The 19,486-nt window shown below is 41.3% G+C and overlaps 1 protein-coding gene and 1 pseudogene across 1 annotated transcript; both read left to right on the forward strand.

Moving 5' to 3' along the window:
• The first annotated feature begins 606 nt into the window (after positions 1–606).
• LOC106583372 (green-sensitive opsin-like) lies at positions 607–7,967 on the forward strand (annotated as a pseudogene).
• Positions 7,968–13,657: 5,690 nt separating this feature from the next.
• Positions 13,658–17,794, forward strand: LOC106583540 (green-sensitive opsin). The gene is made up of 5 exons (XM_014167843.3): positions 13,658–14,081; positions 14,502–14,670; positions 15,734–15,899; positions 16,085–16,324; positions 16,765–17,794. The coding sequence occupies exons 1-5, from the start codon at positions 13,718–13,720 to the stop codon at positions 16,867–16,869; spliced, it is 1,044 nt and encodes a 347-aa protein (XP_014023318.1). The 5' UTR covers positions 13,658–13,717; the 3' UTR covers positions 16,870–17,794.
• Positions 17,795–19,486: the final 1,692 nt, after the last annotated feature.

Genomic DNA, 19,486 nt, shown 5'->3' on the forward strand with positions numbered 1-19,486 from the left:
GAGATGGTAACTTTTGAAAGAACCGCTCTCGTGGTGCCCCAGATCCTAATGAGTTAATTGTTGCATGATTCATTTAATTGGGTAACAATTAAACATAGTTAGCTAATTAGATGAATAACAGTCTTCAAGTCACGACACCCACACACACACACACACACACACACACACACACACACACACACACACACACACACACACACACACACACACACACACACTCTCTCAGTAGCAGGCTGTGTGTTGATGATGGTGACAGAGTGACTGCATCAGCTCTGTCTGTCATGCTCTGTAAATTAAACTGGTTAATATATATAGAACAGAACCCACTGAAACTGGATCCTAAATACTGTATATGTTTTGCGATAGGATCATGTAGGTGATTATGACAAGACCAATTGTCCAAATATCTCTCAATAAAATATCCCCCAACCGCCACGTGGTACCTTCCTTGATCGCCAGTTGATCACCAGTTGATCCCTGATGAGGCTGCTTAGAAGGGTATATAAACATACCCAGAGCATCCCAGATAATAAAGGAGCCAGAAGACACTAGACTGCAGCTAGAGCAGATTCTCCACTTTTCATCTCAACCACTCCCTGGTTAAAGATGCAGAACGGCACTGAAGGAAACAACTTCTACATCCCCATGTCCAACAGGACTGGACTTGTAAGAAGTCCCTTTGAATACCCTCAGTTTTACTTGGCGGATCCATGGCAATTCTATCTGCTTGCTGTCTACATGTTTTTCCTGATCTGTTTTGGATTCCCATCAATGGTCTGACCCTACATGTTTTCCTTATATCCCCCACACACACGCAATACAAATATATTTTTTCCTACTAGCACAGACTTTTCTCATAACTTCTGTATTAAGGGAAAAGGTGCTTTCTATGACTGTGATATGTGGTTCTCACTGGAGAAAAGCTTATTTCTGTAATACAGCCAAACTAAATTCAATTCTTGTTATTTTGTTGCTATATTTACATAATATTTACATAATACCATTTATGTCTCAAGTAACTGACTGATATAAGCAACCAATCCTGGTCTACAAAACATAAAATATTTGAGATACACACATTGATGGAGATGCTGGAAGCCAAATGGAAAACATGTTTTAACTACTGTATTTCTCTCTTTCCTTGTCTCATTCTAGGTCAGGTTTCTCTGTGGTCTCTGGTGGTGCTGGCCATTGAGGGATACACTGTGGTCTGCAAGTCCATGGGAAGCTTCAAGTTCAGTACCACCCACGCTGGTGCCGGATGTGCATTCACCTGGCTATGACCTGTGCTGCCCCCCCCTCCCCCCTTATTGGTTGGCTGGTCTAGGTAAATCAAAACTTTGATTAATAAGAGGTCTCACAAATCTATACATTGCAAGGGGGTAACTGATGTTGGCAGTTTCTGTTATTTGCTAAAGAAACCATGCCACACCAGCCTTTATTGTGGAGAGGTGAGGAAGGATAATGCCAGTTTTAGGCTAGAGATGATTGCATTGCAAGGATAGTATGAACAGATTTCGAATTTAACCATGTCCAACCAGATCCGACCAGGCCCAATCTTGAGTAGTTTAGCAAATGATAGCCTTACCATGCTGCATTCCTTTTTTTGGCCAAGTATGTTTCGTCGAGGTAGTTCACTGAACCTTAGCTGAGACGTTGAGTTTGGGAAGCCCTGGTCTGAGTTTGGGAAACCCTGTCTAATGTAGTGTTGAGGAGTGAGTACCACCAGGGTTTGATACCCTGGGTGCAAATTCTAACTTCCATGTAAGTTTTACTTAGTAATTTTTTTATTTCAATGGGAGACTAATTGAACATTTTAGATAAGTGGAAATTAGGATTCATCCATAATGGATAGATAAATTACAAACTGTGCCAAATACCCAGTCTGATTAGTTAATTCATAATTGGATGAGAAGTTAATGATTGATATTAGTTTGGTACTGTATGTACACTGTAGAGCGGGCAGGCAAGCAATATGCAGGCAATCTGCCACCCTTCCCCCATTTCAATAGATTTAGAGCTTAAGACTGGGAGAGTTTAAGTAGTTCTCTACTACAGTACTGTAGAGGAACTCTTGTCAGCCTTGGCCTCTCAGTTCTCTCAATTTGTTGTTACAATGGTATTCATAAAACTTACCAGGCACAGTAAATTGACCACTTCCTCTTCCAAATAAGGTGAAAATTGTATTTGGAATAATGAATTCCATTTACACCAGATATTTAAATCATATCTGGTACTGCAAGATCCAATCATAGTGGCCAGGAATGTTTTGGGAAAGATTGTGATCTGATTTGTTGAGACTACTCCCTAAGGTGGAAGTATACATATTGAGTTTGTGTTTTTAGGATGTTGACAATAGCCTCTCAACATTCTGCCCTTCAGGGATGGATTTGGCACTAAAACAGGGCAAAAACCATCCCATCTGCTTATACTGCATACATATAGTTAAACAGCATCTAAGTCAATAATCTGATTAATACATTTGACAAATATAGTATTTATAGTAATGGCCCTTGAGAAAGAAGTTTACAATTTAAAGACTTCATTCAAGGGATAACTGTGATAACCTTTTATACATTTTAAAGTAAAATATCTTAACCGGCTTATTTGTCTTTCCCACATAGATACATCCCCGAGGGCATGCAGTGTTCATGTGGACCTGACTACTACACAATGCCGAAGGCTTCAACAATTAATCATATGTCTTGTACTTGTTCCCCTGCCACATCTGTGTTCCTGCCATCGCCACCCCTTAAAAGGAAGCCTTGTCCTCACAGTCAACGCTATCAGACCTCAGGATAAGACCCAGATGCAGACAGTTTGAAGTAACAAAAGTTTATTACAAAAACAGGGGGCAGGCGAACGACAGGTAAAGGGCAGGCAGAGGTCAGTAATCCAGAGCAGAGTCCGAAAGGTACAGAACGACAGGCAGGCTCACGGTCAGGGCAGGCAGAGGTCAGTAACCCAGGGCAGTGTCACAAGGTACAGAATGGCAGGCAGGGTCAGGGCAGGCAGAATGGTAAAAACAGGAAAACTAGAAAACAGGGACTAGAGAGAAAAACAGGAGTACGGGAAGACGCTGGTAGGCTTGACGAGACAAGACGAACTGGCAACAGACAAACAGAAAACACAGGTATAAATGCACAGGGGATAATGGGGAAAATGGGCGACAAGCACAAGACAGGTGAAACAGATCAGGGTGTGACAAAAGCGGTAATTGTAGTACACTGCTCAAACACATCCACACAGACACACAGTAGGTCTACCTTATTTTGCTACACATAACAAATCAATCAATCAATATTTGGTGGTTGAAAGTAGTTTAAATACACTGAGTGTACAAAGTGCAAGGGGAGGGGGGGTGGTGGTCGAGGTGAGGGAGAGGATTATTTAAGATACTGTTTGAAGAGGTAGGGTTCAGATGTTTACAGACGATAGGCAGAGACCTGAAGTAGCAGAAGGGAGTGTAGGGTTTGAGCAGAGCTTGAAGGTAGGGAGTGGCAGTTCCTCTTGCTATTCTGTAGGTAAGCACCATGGATGTGAGCTTCAACTGGAAGGCAGTGGAGTGTGCGGCGGAGCGGGGTGACATGAGAGAACTTGTTAAGGTTAAAAAAACAGGAGGGCTGCAGCATTCTAGAGAAGTTGCAGGGGTTTCATGGCTCAAGCGGGGAGCCCAGCCAATAGCGAGTTGCAGTAGTCCAGATGGGAGAGGACAAGTTCCTGGATTAGGACTTCCGCCTCTTCCTGTGTGAGATAGGACAGTACTCTACAACGGATGTTGTAGAGCATGAACCTGCAGTAGTGAGTCACTGCTTTGATGTTTGCAGCAAATGACAGGGTGTTGTTCAGGGTCACACCAAGGTTCTTTTCACTCTGGGAGTGCGACACAGTGGAGTTGTCAACTGTGATGTAGAGGTCTTTGAGCAGGCAGGCCTTCCCCAGGAGGAAGAGCAGTTCTGTCTTGTCAAGGTTGAGCTTGATATGGTGGGCCGGAATCCAAGTTCAGATATCTGCCAGGCACGCAGAGATGCGTGTTGCCACCTGGGTGTCAGAAGGGGGGAAGGTGGAAGGCAGTTGTGTCATCCACATATCAATGATAGGAGAGACCATGTGAGGATATGACGGAGCCAAGTGACTTGGTGTATAGAGAGAAGAGGAGAGGGCCTAGAACTGAGCCCTGGGGGACACCAGTAGTGAGAGTACGTGGTGCACACACAGATCCTCTCCACGTTACCTGGTAGGAGCGGCCTGCCAGGTAGGATGTAATCCAAGAGTGGGCAGAGCCTGAGATGCTCAGCCCTGAGAAGGGTGGAGAGGAGGATCTGATTGTTCACGGTGTCGAAGGCAGCAGATATATCTAGGAGGATGAGAACAGAGGAGAGAGAGACTCCGTGACAAAGAGAAGAGCAGTCACGGTTGAGTGACCGATCGTGAAGCCTGACTGGTTAGGGTCAAAAATGTCATTTTGATAGAGATCATGAGAAGACAGTATGCCCAAGTGTTTTGGGAAGAAAAGAAAGAAGGGATACAGGTCAATCATTTTTGAAGTCTGATGAGTCATGTGTTGGTTTCTTGAGGAGGAGAGCAACTCGGATCATTTTGAAGTCAGAGGGGGCCCAACCAGTGGTCAGGGATGAGTTGATGAGGGAAGAGAGGAATTTTAGAGTGGTAGAAAGTGGCTTTAGCAGCGGATACAGAGGACGAGAAGGTAGAGAGGAGGGTGTGAAATGATGATAGGTCCTCCGGCAGTTTAGTTTTCCTCCATTTTCGCTCAGCTACCCACAGCCCTGTTCTGTAAGCTCGCAATGAGTCACTCAGCCACGGAGCAGGATGGGAGGGCCGAGCCGGCCGAGAGGAAAGGGGACAGTGCGAGTCAAAGGATGCGGAAAGGGAAGAGAGTAGGATCGAAGAGGCAGAATCAGGAGACCGGAGGATGAAGGATTTAGCAGAAGGGAGAGAAGATAGGATAGAAGAGGAGAGAGTAGTGGGAGAGAGAGAGCGTAGATTTCAATGGTGTATGACCATCTGGGTAGGGGCGGAGTGGTTAGGGTTGGAGGATAGGGAGACAGAAAAGCAAACAATGTAGTGATCAGAGACCTGGAGGAGGGTTGCAGTGAGAATAATAGGCGAGCAGCCTCTAGTAAAGAGGAGGTCAAGAGTATTGCCTTTCTTGTGAGTTGGAGGAGACTGGGAAAGGGTGAGATCAAAACAGGAGAGGAGGGGAAAGATAGAGTTGGAAATAAATGATTTGAAGACAGACATCGGGAGGTTGACGTCGTCAGGTACGAAGAGCGGTGAGCCATCGTCAGGAAATGAGCTTATCAAGATGTCAAGCTCATTGAGGAACTCTTTAAAAACCTCTCTGGGCTAGGTGGGACGTTTGCGTCCCACCCTAGTCAACAGCCAGTGGAATCCCGTGGCGCGATATTCAAATACCTGAGAAATGCTATTAATTCAATTTCTCAAACATATGACTATTTTACACCATTTTAAAGACAAGACTCTCGTTAATCTAACCACACTGTCCGATTTCAAAAAAGGCTTTACAACGAAAGCAAAACATTATGTCAGCAGAGTACCCAGCCAGAAATAATCAGAAACCCATTTTTCAAGCTGGCATATAATGTCACAAAAACCAAAACCACAGCTAAATGCAGCACTAACCTTTAATGATCTTCATCAGATGACACTCCTAGGACATTATGTTATATAATACATGCATGTTTTGTTCAATCAAGTTCATATTTATATCAAAAACCAGCTTTTTACATTAGCATGTGACTAGCATGTGACTAGCATTCCCACCGAACACTTCCGGTGAATTTACTAAATTACACACGATAAACGTTCACAAAAAACATAACAATTATTTTAAGAATTATAGATACAGAACTCCTTTATGCAATCGCGGTGTCCGATTTTAAAATAGCTTTTCGGTGAAAGCACATTTTGCAATATTCTGAGTAGATAGCCCGGCCATCACAGGCTAGCTATTTTGACACCCACCAAGTTTGGTACTCACCAAACTCAGATTTACTATAAGAAAAATTGGATTACCTTTGCTGTTCTTCGTCAGAATGCACTCCCAGGACTTATACTTCAATAACAAATGTTGGTTTGGTTCCAAATAATCCATAGTTATATCCAAATAGCGGCGTTTAGTTTGTGCGTTCAAGACACTATCTGAAGGGTAGAGAAGGGTGATGCGCCTGGCGCGTTTCGTTACAAAGAATTTCAAAATATTCCATTACCGTACTTCGAAGCATGTCAAACGCTGTTTAAAATAAATTTTTATGCGATTTTTCTCGTAAAAATGCGATAATATTCCGACCGGGAGTCGTTGTTTTCGTTCAAAGACAGAGAAAGTAAAATGGACTCTTCACGTGCACGTGCGCACCCGTCTCATTGTTCTCAGATCGACCACTTACCAAATGCGCTACTGTTTTTCAGCCAGAGACTGGAGAGTCATCATTCAACGTTCTGGCGCCTTCTGAGAGCCTATGGGAGCCTTAGAAAATGTCACGTTACAGCAGAGATCCTTTGTTTTGGATAGAGATGACAAAGAAGGCCAAGAAATGGTCAGAGAGGGCGCTTCCTGTTTGGAATCTTCTCAGGTTTTGGCCTGCCATATGAGTTCTGTTATACTCACAGACACCATTCAAACAGTTTTAGAAACTTTAGGGTGTTTTCTATCCAAATCAAACAATTATATGCATATTATAATTACTGGGCAGGAGTAGTAACCAGATTAAATCGGGTACGTTTTTTTTATCCGGCCGTGCAAATACTGCCCCCTATCCCCAACAGGTTAAAACGGTGTGCCCGGCACCTACTACCATGCCCCGTTCAATGGCACTTAAATCTTTGTCTTGCCCATTCACCCTCTGAATGGCACACATACATAATCCATGTGTTAATTGTCTCAAGGCTAAAAAAAATCATTCTTTATCCTGTCTCCTCCCCCTCCTCCCCTTCAGCTACACTGAACAAGTGTCATCATAGCTTCAAGGAAGGAGAATGTGTTCCTAATGTTTTGTACGCTCAGTCTATACTGCCCATACTTTTTCTATCAAACAATTACTTAATTACCTGATTTCATGTGTCTTTCCTTGTTTGTTTTCAGGCTGCAGCTTCCCAGCAGGACTCAGCATCTACCCATATGTGACACGTATGAGGTTTGTTATGGCTTGTGGTTTCCTGATTGCCTGGACCCCCTATGCCAGCTTTGCTGCCTGGATCGTCTTCAACAAAAGAGCTGCCTTTACAGTGATGGCGGCATGTATGCTAGTGGTTAAGAGCGTTGGGTCAGGAACTGAAATGTCGCTGGTTCAAATCAATGAGTCGACAAGGTGAAAAATCGGTCGATGTTCCCTTGAGCAAGGCACTTAACCCTAATTGATCCTGTAAGTTGCTGTGGATAAGTGGGTCTGCTAAATTGATCAAATATAAATGTAATTACACTGCACACTTCAAAGCACCTCTACTTTTTCACATATCTGAACTAACTGTCATTTATGTTAAGACAGTGACATGCACACCAAATTAGGACCATTTTCCATTGCTTCATACAAAACCTTCTTATTACTTTTCATAGCTAAGGTGGTAAGAAACCTACTGTGAAATGATGACCTTGGGATGAGATAGTGAACTACTCTCATGTTTTGTCTTGAAGGATTGAGATTTTATTGAAAGTGAGAACACATACACTGAGTGCACAAAACATAAAGAACACCTTAATATTGAGCTGCACCTTTGGTCCTCATTCTTTCTCTACAGTTTCATACATGCTGCCCATGTTATTTTGTGGCAAGAACTCAATGGGTGATGTGTCAACAAGCAAGACAGGACTGTCTTCTCTGGGCCAAGTCTTCTGTTGTCTTTTGGGACTCTGAATCCTCTCTTCATTCTATTCTAAGCTGCTCTTATGTGTCTGACAGTCACTGTTGGTGTCAGATATCAGTGATTGATTGTGCTGACAGTGACACTAAGCTCTGTGTTTAACCTATAGTGTCACCATGGATTTTCTCAATCAGCTAATGTATAAACGGAAAGGCCATATTAACGTTTTACTGCAGTGTGCTAAATCAGGGTCACACACAGTGTTTCTTGTTAGTCTTAAAGAAATCTACTTTGAAACAAAAGTATGCAACTCTCACACATTGGCTTACAAAAAATAACACACCTGTACCATATCAGATATAGCATTGAAATGTATTCAATTTTGAGTTTGTATTCCAATATTACACTTTATATACATCACAGAAGACTGAAATACAACAAAACAGTTTGACATAGAAACCTCCCCAAAAAGACATGTTTATTAATGATTAAATAATGAAAAATATTAATAACATCCCACCCATGAGGCCAATAGGTCATTTGACTACAGGAGAGGGTTTTTGCACCACTCTGTAACTGTATATAAGAAGGTACACCCCAGCCCAGAAGCGTCTTTTTTTAATGCTCCTCTCAAGGTTTGCTCAAACGAGTTGTTTTTACTTGGTGGTAAGACATATGTGGAACTTTATTTAAATTCACTTGGATGCATTAATACCTTTTGAGAAACCATTGAATAGATCTTTATATTTATGTACTGTAACTGTTAGGCCATGAATCTAATAATGTACATACTTTATTATAAAACATACAAATGTAGGACGGGACAAATAAATGGATGCTTAAATCATTTATTTATTCATACTTTTTTAAATGTATTTTTTACTTTGCTATTTCAATTTGTTTAGCTGATCACTTTACAAACGATTCATCAGCAAAATCATGAAATGTTGTATCTGGAAATACGCCCAAATGATTGATCAAGACCATAGTACTGTTATGATAAAATGGTCACTGATCAGTGATTTTGTAAGAGATTTATTTTATAAATGCCTTATAACAAAAGCCTTTCTCCTGAGGTCTTCGTCCTTATTTTCAGAGGTGGTTCGGGGAAATCTGGCCTGAAGAGTTGTTACAAACACAAACTGTAAAACAAAAGCCTTTCTCCTGAGGTCTTCGTCCTTATTTTCAGAGGTGGTTCGGGGAGATCTGTCCTGAAGAGTTGTGTTACAGTACCTCCCAAAACTACCGACGCTGTCTTGTGCCATGCTTGAGACCCGGGTTGAACCCCAGATGGTCACATGTTGGTGGTGATATCCTGTGTCTGTATGTAGTACCTTGTTCACTGACGTTTGTTCCTCATTCTCTGATACCTTTTCTAATGTATGATATTTTTGTGAAATTTTTGGGGGCCATAAATAAAATGCTGTAAATATTTTGTAAAAACATTCAAATGTAGGACAAATACAGTGCCCTCTGTAATTATTGGGACAGTGAAGCATGTTTTCTTATTTTAGTTCTGTACTCCAAAAGTTTGTATTTGAAATCAAACAATGACTGAGGTTAAAGTGCAGACTGTTAGATTAAATCTTAGGGTTTTTTCATCCATATTGGGTAAACCATTTAGAAATTACAGCACTTTTTGTACATAGCTCCCCGTTTTAGTGCACCAAAAGTATTGGCACAAATTAACTTATATGTGTAATAAAGTAGTCAAAAGTTTAGTATTTGGTCCCATATTCCTAGCAGGCAATGATTACACCAAGCTTGTGACTCTACAAACTTGTTGGATGCATTTGCTGTTTGTTTTGGTTGTATTTGAGATTTTTCTGTTCACAATATAACTGAATGGTAAATCATGTATTGTGTCATTTTGGAGTCACTTTTATTGTAATTAAAAATATAATATGTTTCTTAACACTTCTACGCTAATATGGATGATTATTGATAGTCTTGAATGAATCATGAATAATGATGAGTGAGAAAGTTACATACCCCCAAGACATGCTAACCTCTCACCATTACAATAACAGGGGAGGTTATCATTTTAGGAGGGGTACAGTATTTGTGCGTCTGTAACTTTTTTTTTATGTTACTTGTTGCTAGCTAACCTGCAGCATTCAAGATGAGACTTGAGATTATCATACTATATTCAACCATTAAACATTAAGCATGCAATGTAAGTGGGTGTTTTTCATTCAAAATATGTTTTGGCTGTAGATAACAAGCAAGACCCAGTCAGAAAGGAACTGATAGTTGTACCAGAAACCAAAACCAGATTTTGGTAGATCCTGAAAGCTGCATTAAATATACATATATACATTTTAACTATAAAGCTTACTTTGGCTCAACATACAAACACGCACTATGTAAAGAATGATAGTAAATAGCTTTGGAGCACCTTAAATAAAAAATTTGGGAAAAAATACAACTTGCCTCCATCATTCATTGAATCAGATGGCTCATTCATCAAAAATCCCACTGATATTGCCAACTACTTTAATGACTTTTTCATTGGCAAGAAAAAACTAACTTAGGGATGACATGCCAGCAACAAATGCTGACACCACACATCCAAATATATCTGACCAAATTATGATAGAGAAGCATTGTGCTTCTGAATTCCGTAAAGTCAGTGTGGAAGAGGTGACATTTTTTGTTGTTGTCTATCAACAATGACAAGCCACCGGGGTCTGACAATCTGGATGGAAAATTACTGAGGATGATAGCGGACTATATTGCCACTCCTATTTGCCAAATCTTCAATTTAAGCCTACTAGAAAAGGTAGTTAGGTAGTTGTCTAAAAAATTGGCTAACTGAATCTAAATCCAAATCATATAAACCTGTTCTGCTAAATGCCTGGCTGATTGAGATAAAGCATTATGCCCTATTTCTCTTTTGAAAGGTGCTGATCCTGTAACAGTATCCTATGGAATCTTACTCAAATTACGTATATTTGCCTTTTTACTGCAGATGGTGACATGTGGTTAACTTCATTTTCAGGTAAAAACAAAACAGCACTATTTCCCTCTCAACATTTTATTTTTGGCGACAGCCCTCAATCACAATGTTAAACCACCTCCCACATTTGAAACTGGACACCAAATATGCAGTACCAGTCAAACGTTTGGACACACCTACTCATTCAAGGGTTTTTCTTTATTTTACTATTTCCTACATTGTATAATAATAGTGAAGATATCAAACTATGAAATAACACATGCACTGAGGGAAATAAGTATTTGACCCCCTCTCAATTAAAAAGATTTCTGGCTCCCAGGGGTCTTTTATACAGGTAACGAGCTGAGATTAGGAGCACACTCTTAAAGGGAGCGCTCCTAATCTCAGCTTGTTACCTGTATAAAAGACACCTGTCCACAGAAGCAATCAATCAATCAGATTCCAAACTCTCCACCATGGGCAAGACCAAAGAGCTCTCCAAGGATGTCAGGGACAAGATTGTAGACCTACACAAGGCTGGAATGGGCTACAAGCCCATCGCCAAGCAGCTTGGTGAGAAGGTGACAATAGTTGGTGCGATTATTCGCAAATGGAAGAAACACAAAAGAACTGTCAATCTCCCTCGGCCTGGGGCTCCATGCAAGATCTCACCTCGTGGAGTTGCAATGATCTTGAGAACGGTGAGGAATCAGCCCAGAACTACACGGAAGGATCTTGTCAATGATGTCAAGGTAGCTGGGACCATAGTCACCAAGAAAACAATTGGTAACACACTACGCCGTGAAGGACTGAAATCCTGCAGTGCCCGCAAGGTCCCCCTGCTCAAGAAAGCACATATACATGCCTGTCTGAAGTTTGCCAATGAACATCTGAATGATTCAGAGGACAACTGGGTGAAAGTGATGTGGTCAGATGAGACCAAAATGGAGCTCTTTGGCATCAACTCAACTCGCCGTGTTTGGAGGAGGAGGAATGCTGCCTATGACCCCAAGAATACATTTACATCATTTAGCAGACGCTCTTATCCAGAGCGACTTACAAATTTGTGCATTCACCTTATGATATCCAGTGGAACAACCACTTTACAATAGCACATCTATATCTACCATCCCCACCGTCAAACATGGAGGTGGAAACATTATGCTTTGGAGGTGTTTTTCTGCTAAGGGGACAGGACAACTTCACTGCATCAAAGGGACGATGGACGGGGCCATGTACCGTCAAATCTTGGGTGAGAACCTCCTTCCCTCAGCCAGGGCATTGAAAATGGGTTGTGGATGGGTATTCCAGCATGACAATGACCCAAAACACACGGCCAAGGAAACAAAAGAGTGGCTCAAGAAGTAGCACATTAAGTCCTGGAGTAGCCTAGCCAGTCACCAGACCTTAATCCCATAGAAAATCTGTGGAGGGAGCTGAAGGTTCGAGTTGCCAAACGTCAGCCTCGAAACCTTAATGACTTGGAGAAGATCTGCAAAGAGTAGTGGGACAAAATCCCTCCTGAGATGTGTGCAAACCTGGTGGCCAACTACAAGAAACGTCTGACCTCTGTGATTGCCAACAAGGATTTTGCCCCTAAGTACTAAGTCATGTTTTGCAGACGGGTCAAATACTTATTTCCCTCATTAAAATGCGAATCATTTTATAACATTTTTTACATGCGTATTTCTAGATTTTTTTGTTGTTATTCTGTCTCTCACTGTTCAAATGAACCTACCATTAAAATGATAGACTGATAATTTCTTTGTCAGTGGGCAAACGTACAAAATCAGCAGGGGATCAAATACTTTTTTCCCTCACTGTATGGAATCATGTAGTAACCAAAAAAAGTGTTAAACAAATCAAAATATATTGTAGATTTTAGATTCTTCAAAGTCACCACCCTTTGCCTTGACAGCTTTGTACACTCTTGGAAAGCATTTCAATTGACAAGTGTGCCTTGCTAAAAGTTAATTTGAGCCAGTTGTGTTGTGACAAGGTAGGCGTGGGATACAGAAGACAGCCCTTGAAGCCTTTGAAGAATATAAAATATATGTTGATTTGTTTAACACTTTTTTGGTTACTACATGATTCCAAAAGTGTTATTTCATAGTTTTGATGTCTTCACTATTATTCTACAATGTAGAAAATAATGAATAAAAAAAAACCTTGAATGAGAAGGTGTGTCCAAACTTTTGACTGGATCTGTATATGTTTTGCAATAAGATCATCTACGTGATTCTGACCAGACCAATTATCCAGATCTCTCTCATTAAAATCCCGAATGACTGGCCACACACACACACACACACACACACACACACACACACACACCACACACACACACACACACACACACACACACACACACACACACACACACACACACACACACACACACACACACACACACACACACACACACACACACACACACACTCTCTCTCTCAGAAGCAGGCTGCGTGTTATGGTGGTGACAGAGTGACTGCATCAGCTCAATCTGTCATGCTCTGTAAAAAAAACTGGTTACTATATATAGAACAGAACCTAAACTAGAACCCAAACTTACCAAATTGATCAGTTCAGTGATTGCCTAAATTCGAAACACCTGGTCTTCCATGTCAGATAAATCAATAGCATGAAATGCCTGCGGCACTCCAGGACCAGGGTTGCCTACCCTTGATCTAGGTGATTATGACAAGACCAATTATCCAATCACTCTCATTCAAATCCCCCTGCCCGTCTCCCCACGTGCCCCAACCCCCTGCCTCTCCCCTCCACGTGGTACTCTCCTTGATCACCAGTTGATCCCTGATGAGGCTGCTTAGAAGGGTATATAAACATACCCAGAGCATCCCAGATAATAAAGGAGCCAGAAGACACTAGACTGCACCTAGAGCAGATTCTCCACTTTTCATCTCAACCACTCCCTGGTTAAAGATGCAGAACGGCACTGAAGGAAACAACTTCTACATCCCTATGTCCAACAGGACTGGACTTGTAAGAAGTCCCTTTGAATACCCTCAGTACTACTTGGCGGATCCATGGCAATTCTATCTGCTTGCTGTCTACATGTTTCTCCTGATCTGTTTTGGATTCCCCATCAATGGTCTGACCTTGTATGTCACAGCGACAAACAAGAAGCTCCAGCAACCCCTCAACTTCATTCTGGTCAACTTGGCTGCAGCTGGAATGATCATGGTCCTCTTTGGATTCACCATCACCATTACATCTGCTGTCAATGGCTACTTCGTCTTTGGACCTATTGGCTGTGCCATTGAGGGTTTCATGGCTACACTTGGAGGTAAGAGAACATCTAGTCACATACACACACCCCCCCACACACACACCCCCCCCCCCCCCACACACACACACACACACACAAGACACATGTATTTTCTTACTACCACTGACTATCCTCATAACTACTGGATTAAGGGAAAATGTACATTCTATGACTGTGATATGTGGTTGTCTCACCTGGTCTTACTGGATAAAAGTGTATTTGTGTAATACAGCCAAACTAGGTCACATTCTAGTTATTTTGTTGCTATATTTAGATCAACAATTTATGTCTGAACAATCTGACTGATATAAGCAACCAATCCTGGTCTAAAAAATATTCATTGTTTGAGATACACACACTGATGGGGATGCTGGAAGAAGTCTCAGCAACCAAATGGAAAACAAGTCATAACTACTCACTTTCCTTGTCTCATTCTAGGTCAGGTTGCTCTGTGGTCTCTGGTGGTGCTGGCCATTGAGAGATACATTGTCGTCTGCAAGCCCATGGGCAGCTTCACATTCACAACCACCCACGCTGGTGCCGGATGTGCATTCACCTGGGTCATGGCAATGGCCTGTGCTGCCCCCCCATTGGTTGGCTGGTCTAGGTAACTCAAACCGTTGATTATTAAAGGTCTCACAGAGCTTTACATTGAAGGGGGTAACTCAAACCGTTGATTAATAAGAGGTCTCACAGAGCTTTACATTGAAGGGGGTAACTCAAACCGTTGATTAATAAGAGGTCTCACAGAGCTTTACATTGAAGGGGGTAACTCATCTTGCTCACCACAAATGGCTGTTTCTGGTTCTGGAATCGCAACTTCCACTTAAGTTTCACTTTGTCGTGCAGTGATTTCAATGGGAGACTAAGTGAAAATTTTAGATAAGTGGAAGTTAAGATTCACCCACAATGGATAGATCAATTACAAACTGTGTTAAATACCCAGTCTGATCAGTTAATGCAAAACTGGATGAGAAGTAAATGATTGATATTGGTTTGGTACTGTTTGTACCCTGTAGAGAGGGCAGGCAAGCAATCTGCAGGTAATCTGCCGACCTTCCCCCACTTCAATAAACTGGGAGCGCTTGTTTGGTTCTCTACTACAGTACTGTACAGTAGCTCTTGTCAGTCTTTGCCTCTCAGTTCTCTCATTGTTGTTACAATGTTATTTATAAAACTTAACTGGCACAGTAAACTGACCACTTCTTCTTTCAAATATGGTGAAAACTGTATTTGAAATAATTAATTATATTTACACCTGAATTTGAAATCGTATCTGGTTGTCCAAGATCCAATCATAGTGGCCAGGAATGTTTCGGGAAAGATTGTGATCTGATCTGGTGAGATCACCCCTTGAGGTGGAAGTAGTGTTTTTAGTAGTGAGTTTGTGTTTTTAGGATGCTGACAATAGCCTCTCAACATTCTGCCCTTCAGGATTGGATTTGGCTCGGAGAAAGGGCAAAAACAATCTCATTGGATTATACTGCATAAGTATAGTTATACAGCATCTGAGTCAATGATCTGATTAATACATTTGACAAGTATAGTATTTACAGTAATGGTCTTTCAGATGGGAGTTTACAATTCAAATCAAATGAATAACTGTGATAACTTTTAATACATTTTAAACTAAAATATTTTAAAACAGGCTTATTGACTTTCCCACATAGATATATCCCCGAGGGTATGCAGTGCTCATGTGGACCTGACTACTACACCTTGGCTGAAGGCTTCAACAATGAATCATATGTGATCTACATGTTCACCTGCCACTTCTGTGTTCCTGTCGCCACCATCTTCTTCACGTATGGAAGCCTTGTCCTCACGGTCAAGGCGGTAAGACGGTTATTTCTAGTACACTGCTGACAGACAGACAGTTTGTCTATCCCTTTTTCCTAAACACAACAAATTAATCACTCGATATTCGGTGGTTGAATGTAGTTGAGATATACTGCCCATACTTTTTATCAAACAATTACCTGATTATCTGATTTCATGTGTTTTCCCTTGTTTGTTTTCAGGCTGCAGCTTCCCAGCAGGACTCAGCATCTACCCAGAAAGCTGAGAAGGAAGTGACACGTATGTGTATCCTGATGGTTTGTGGTTTCCTTATTGCCTGGACCCCCTATGCCAGCTTTGCTGCCTGGATTTTCTTCAACAAAGGAGCTGCCTTTACAGCCACAGCCATGGCTATTCCAGCCTTCTTCTCAAAGAGCTCAGCCATCTTCAACCCAGTCATCTATGTGCTGATGAACAAACAGGTTGGTAACAAACACTGACTATACCAAACATCCCCTCCCACACACGTGAAAATGTTGAGTGTGAAAACCCCAGCAGCGTTGCAGTTCTTGTCACAAACCGGTGTGCCTACTACCATAACCTGTTCAAAGAAATGTAAACATTTTAACTTGCCCATTCACCCTGTAAATGGCACACACACAATCCATGTCTCAAATGTCTCAAGGCTTAAAAATCCTTCTATAACCTTTCTCCTCCCCTTCATCTACATTGATTGAAGTAGACTTAACAAGTGACATCAAGAAGGGATCATAGCTTTCACCTGGATTCACCTGGACAGTGTATGTCATGGAATGAGCAGGTGTCTTTTGGGCTCTCTTTTGTGCATCAATAAACAATGCTTCATGTTGGGCAAAGTGAAAAATGCTAACAATCTATTTCAATCATCCTTCTCTCTCTACAGTTCCGTAGCTGCATGTTGGCTGCTGTAGGAATTAGTTCAGGAGCTGAGGATGAGACCTCTGTGTCAGCAAGCAAGACAGAAGTGTCCTCTGTGGGCCCTGCATAACAACTTCAAAGGATTACATTTTTTACATGGACTGGCATATTTTCAATTAGGTGGATTTATTTTCTAAACAAAAGATGCCCTCTTACAGTACAGTCCTCAAAACACAAAACATTGCATAATCAAACATAGCCCATTTTTATTGTGCAATATATGTTCCATTTCCTTAGACCACCGAAGCACAGGAGAACTTTCACGTTGTGATTTTTTATTTTTTTCAGCAAGGTAAATCCTCAAGAGTTTTCATGACGAACTACTTGAAGGTTTTGTTTTAGCTCCGTAGCTTTGGGCACTCTTCAAAGTGAGACAAACAATTCCTCTCTGAGCAACACCTGCATTAATGAACAGCAATACCACTAAAAGGGAAGTCATGCTACTGTGACACAAAGTGGATTCTTGACAGTTATGGGTGGGGGCAGGTAGCATAGCAGTTAAGAGCGTTGAGCCAGTACCTGAAAAGTCACTTGTCCGAATCCCTTAGCCAACTAGGTAAAAAATATGTCGGTGTGCCCTTGATTGAGCGACGCATTTAACCCTAATTGCTCCTGTACAGTAAGTCACTCTGGAGAAGAATGTCTGCTAAATTACTAAAATATAAATGTAATTACACTGCACACATCAAGGCATCTCTACTCTTTCAAAAATCTGCACTTGGTATATTAACTGTCATTTATGTTAAGAGGGTGACATACATACCAAATCATAGCTGAGGTGGAAAGATACCTATTGTGAATGGTTGAGCTTGGAATGACATTCTGAACTACTTTCATACTTTGACGATGAAGGATTGAGATTTAATTGGTACAATGTGAGGCCACATACGTGTGGCTTTTGTTGGCCACTTGTATATTATCATTTGCTGAATACATTTTATAAATACTTCTTATGAAAATGTTATTCTAGATTAATAAATGCATGCATGAAAAGATTTCTGTGTCATTGAATGTTTTTGACTGGACTATGTACAAAAATATAATTATTCCACTATGACAATTCATGTTTGATCACAGTTGGTCACACATGTTAGGTGCTACTAAAAATATTAACATTTATATACACAAGGTGCTACCAAAAATACTAACATTTATACACAAGGTGCTACTAAAAATATTTACATTTATACACAAGGTGCTACCAGAAATACTAAAATGTATACACAAGGTGCTACCAAAAAAGTGTTTGATATAGTACTAATTCCTCTTAATGGTCAGGTCTGTACAATTCTGTATCTAGTCCCTGGCTTTTGATCCTTATTTTTTCTCTACAGTTTCAAACACCCTGACCACGTTGTTCTATGGCAAGAACTCAATGGGTGATAAAGGGGATTAATCTGTGTCAACAAGCAATACAGGACTGTCTTCTCTGGGCCAAGCACAGAGTCTTCTGTTGTCTTTTGGGACTCTGAATCCTCTCTTCATTCTATTCTAAGCTGCTCTTATGTGTCTGACAGACACTGTTGGTGTCAGATATCGGTGATTGATTGTACTGACAGTGACACTAAGGTCTGTGTTTAACCTATAACATCACCATGGATTTGCTCAATAAATTAATGTATACACGGAAAGGCCATATTAAGATACAAAACACGTCTAAGCACCACACTGTAACTGTGTATAAGAAGGTACACCTCAGCCAAGAAGGGTCTCCTTTTTTAATACTCCTCTCAGGGGTTGCTCAACAATTGTTTTTTTAACTTGGTGGAAAGACATACAGTGCATTCGGAAAGTATTCAGACCCCTTGACTTTCTCCATATTTTGTTAGGTAACATCATTATTCTAAAATTGATCAAATCGTTTTTTTCTCCCTCAGAAATCTACACACAATACCCCATAATGACAAAGCAAAAACAGGTTTTTAGAAGTGTTTGCTAATTTATATATAAAAAAATGATATACCACATTTACATAAGCAGTCAGACCCTTTACTCAGTGCTTTGTTGAAGCACCTTTGGCAGTGATTATAGCCTCGAGTCTTCTTGGGTATGATGCTACAAGATTGGCACACCTGTATTTGGGGAGTTGTTCTCTGCAGATCCTCTCAAGCTCAGGTTGGATGGGAGTGTTACTGCACAGCTATTTTCAGGTCTCTCCAGAGATGTACAATCGGGTTCAAGGCTCTGGCTGGGCCACTCAAGGACATTCAGAGACTTGTCCCGAAGCTACTTCTGCGTTGTCTTGGCTGTGTGCTTAGGGTCGTTGTCCTGTTGGGAGTTGAACCTTTGCCCCAGTCTGAGGTACTGAGCACTCTGGAGTAGGTTTTCATTAAGGATCTCTCTGTACTTTAATCCGTTCATCTTTGCCTCGATCCTGACTAGTCTCCCAGTCCCTGCCGCTGAAAAACATCCCCACAGCATGATGCTGCCACCACCATGCTTCACCGTAGGGATGGTGCCAGGTTTCCTCCAGACTTGACGCTTGGCATTCAGGCCAAAGAGTTCAATCTTTGTTTCATCAGACCAGAGAATATTTTTTCTCATGGTCTGAGAGTCCAACTGGGCTGTCATATGCCTTTTACTGAGGAGTGGCTTCCATCTGGCCACTATACCGTAAAGGTCTGATTGGTGGAGTGCTGCAGAGATGTTTGTCCTTCTGGAAGTTTCTCACATCTCCACAGAGGAAC

The sequence above is a fragment of the Salmo salar genome, chromosome 22 (assembly GCF_965601325.2).
Source record: "Salmo salar chromosome 22, fSalSal1, whole genome shotgun sequence".
In the NCBI taxonomy this organism is placed as follows: domain Eukaryota; kingdom Metazoa; phylum Chordata; class Actinopteri; order Salmoniformes; family Salmonidae; genus Salmo; species Salmo salar.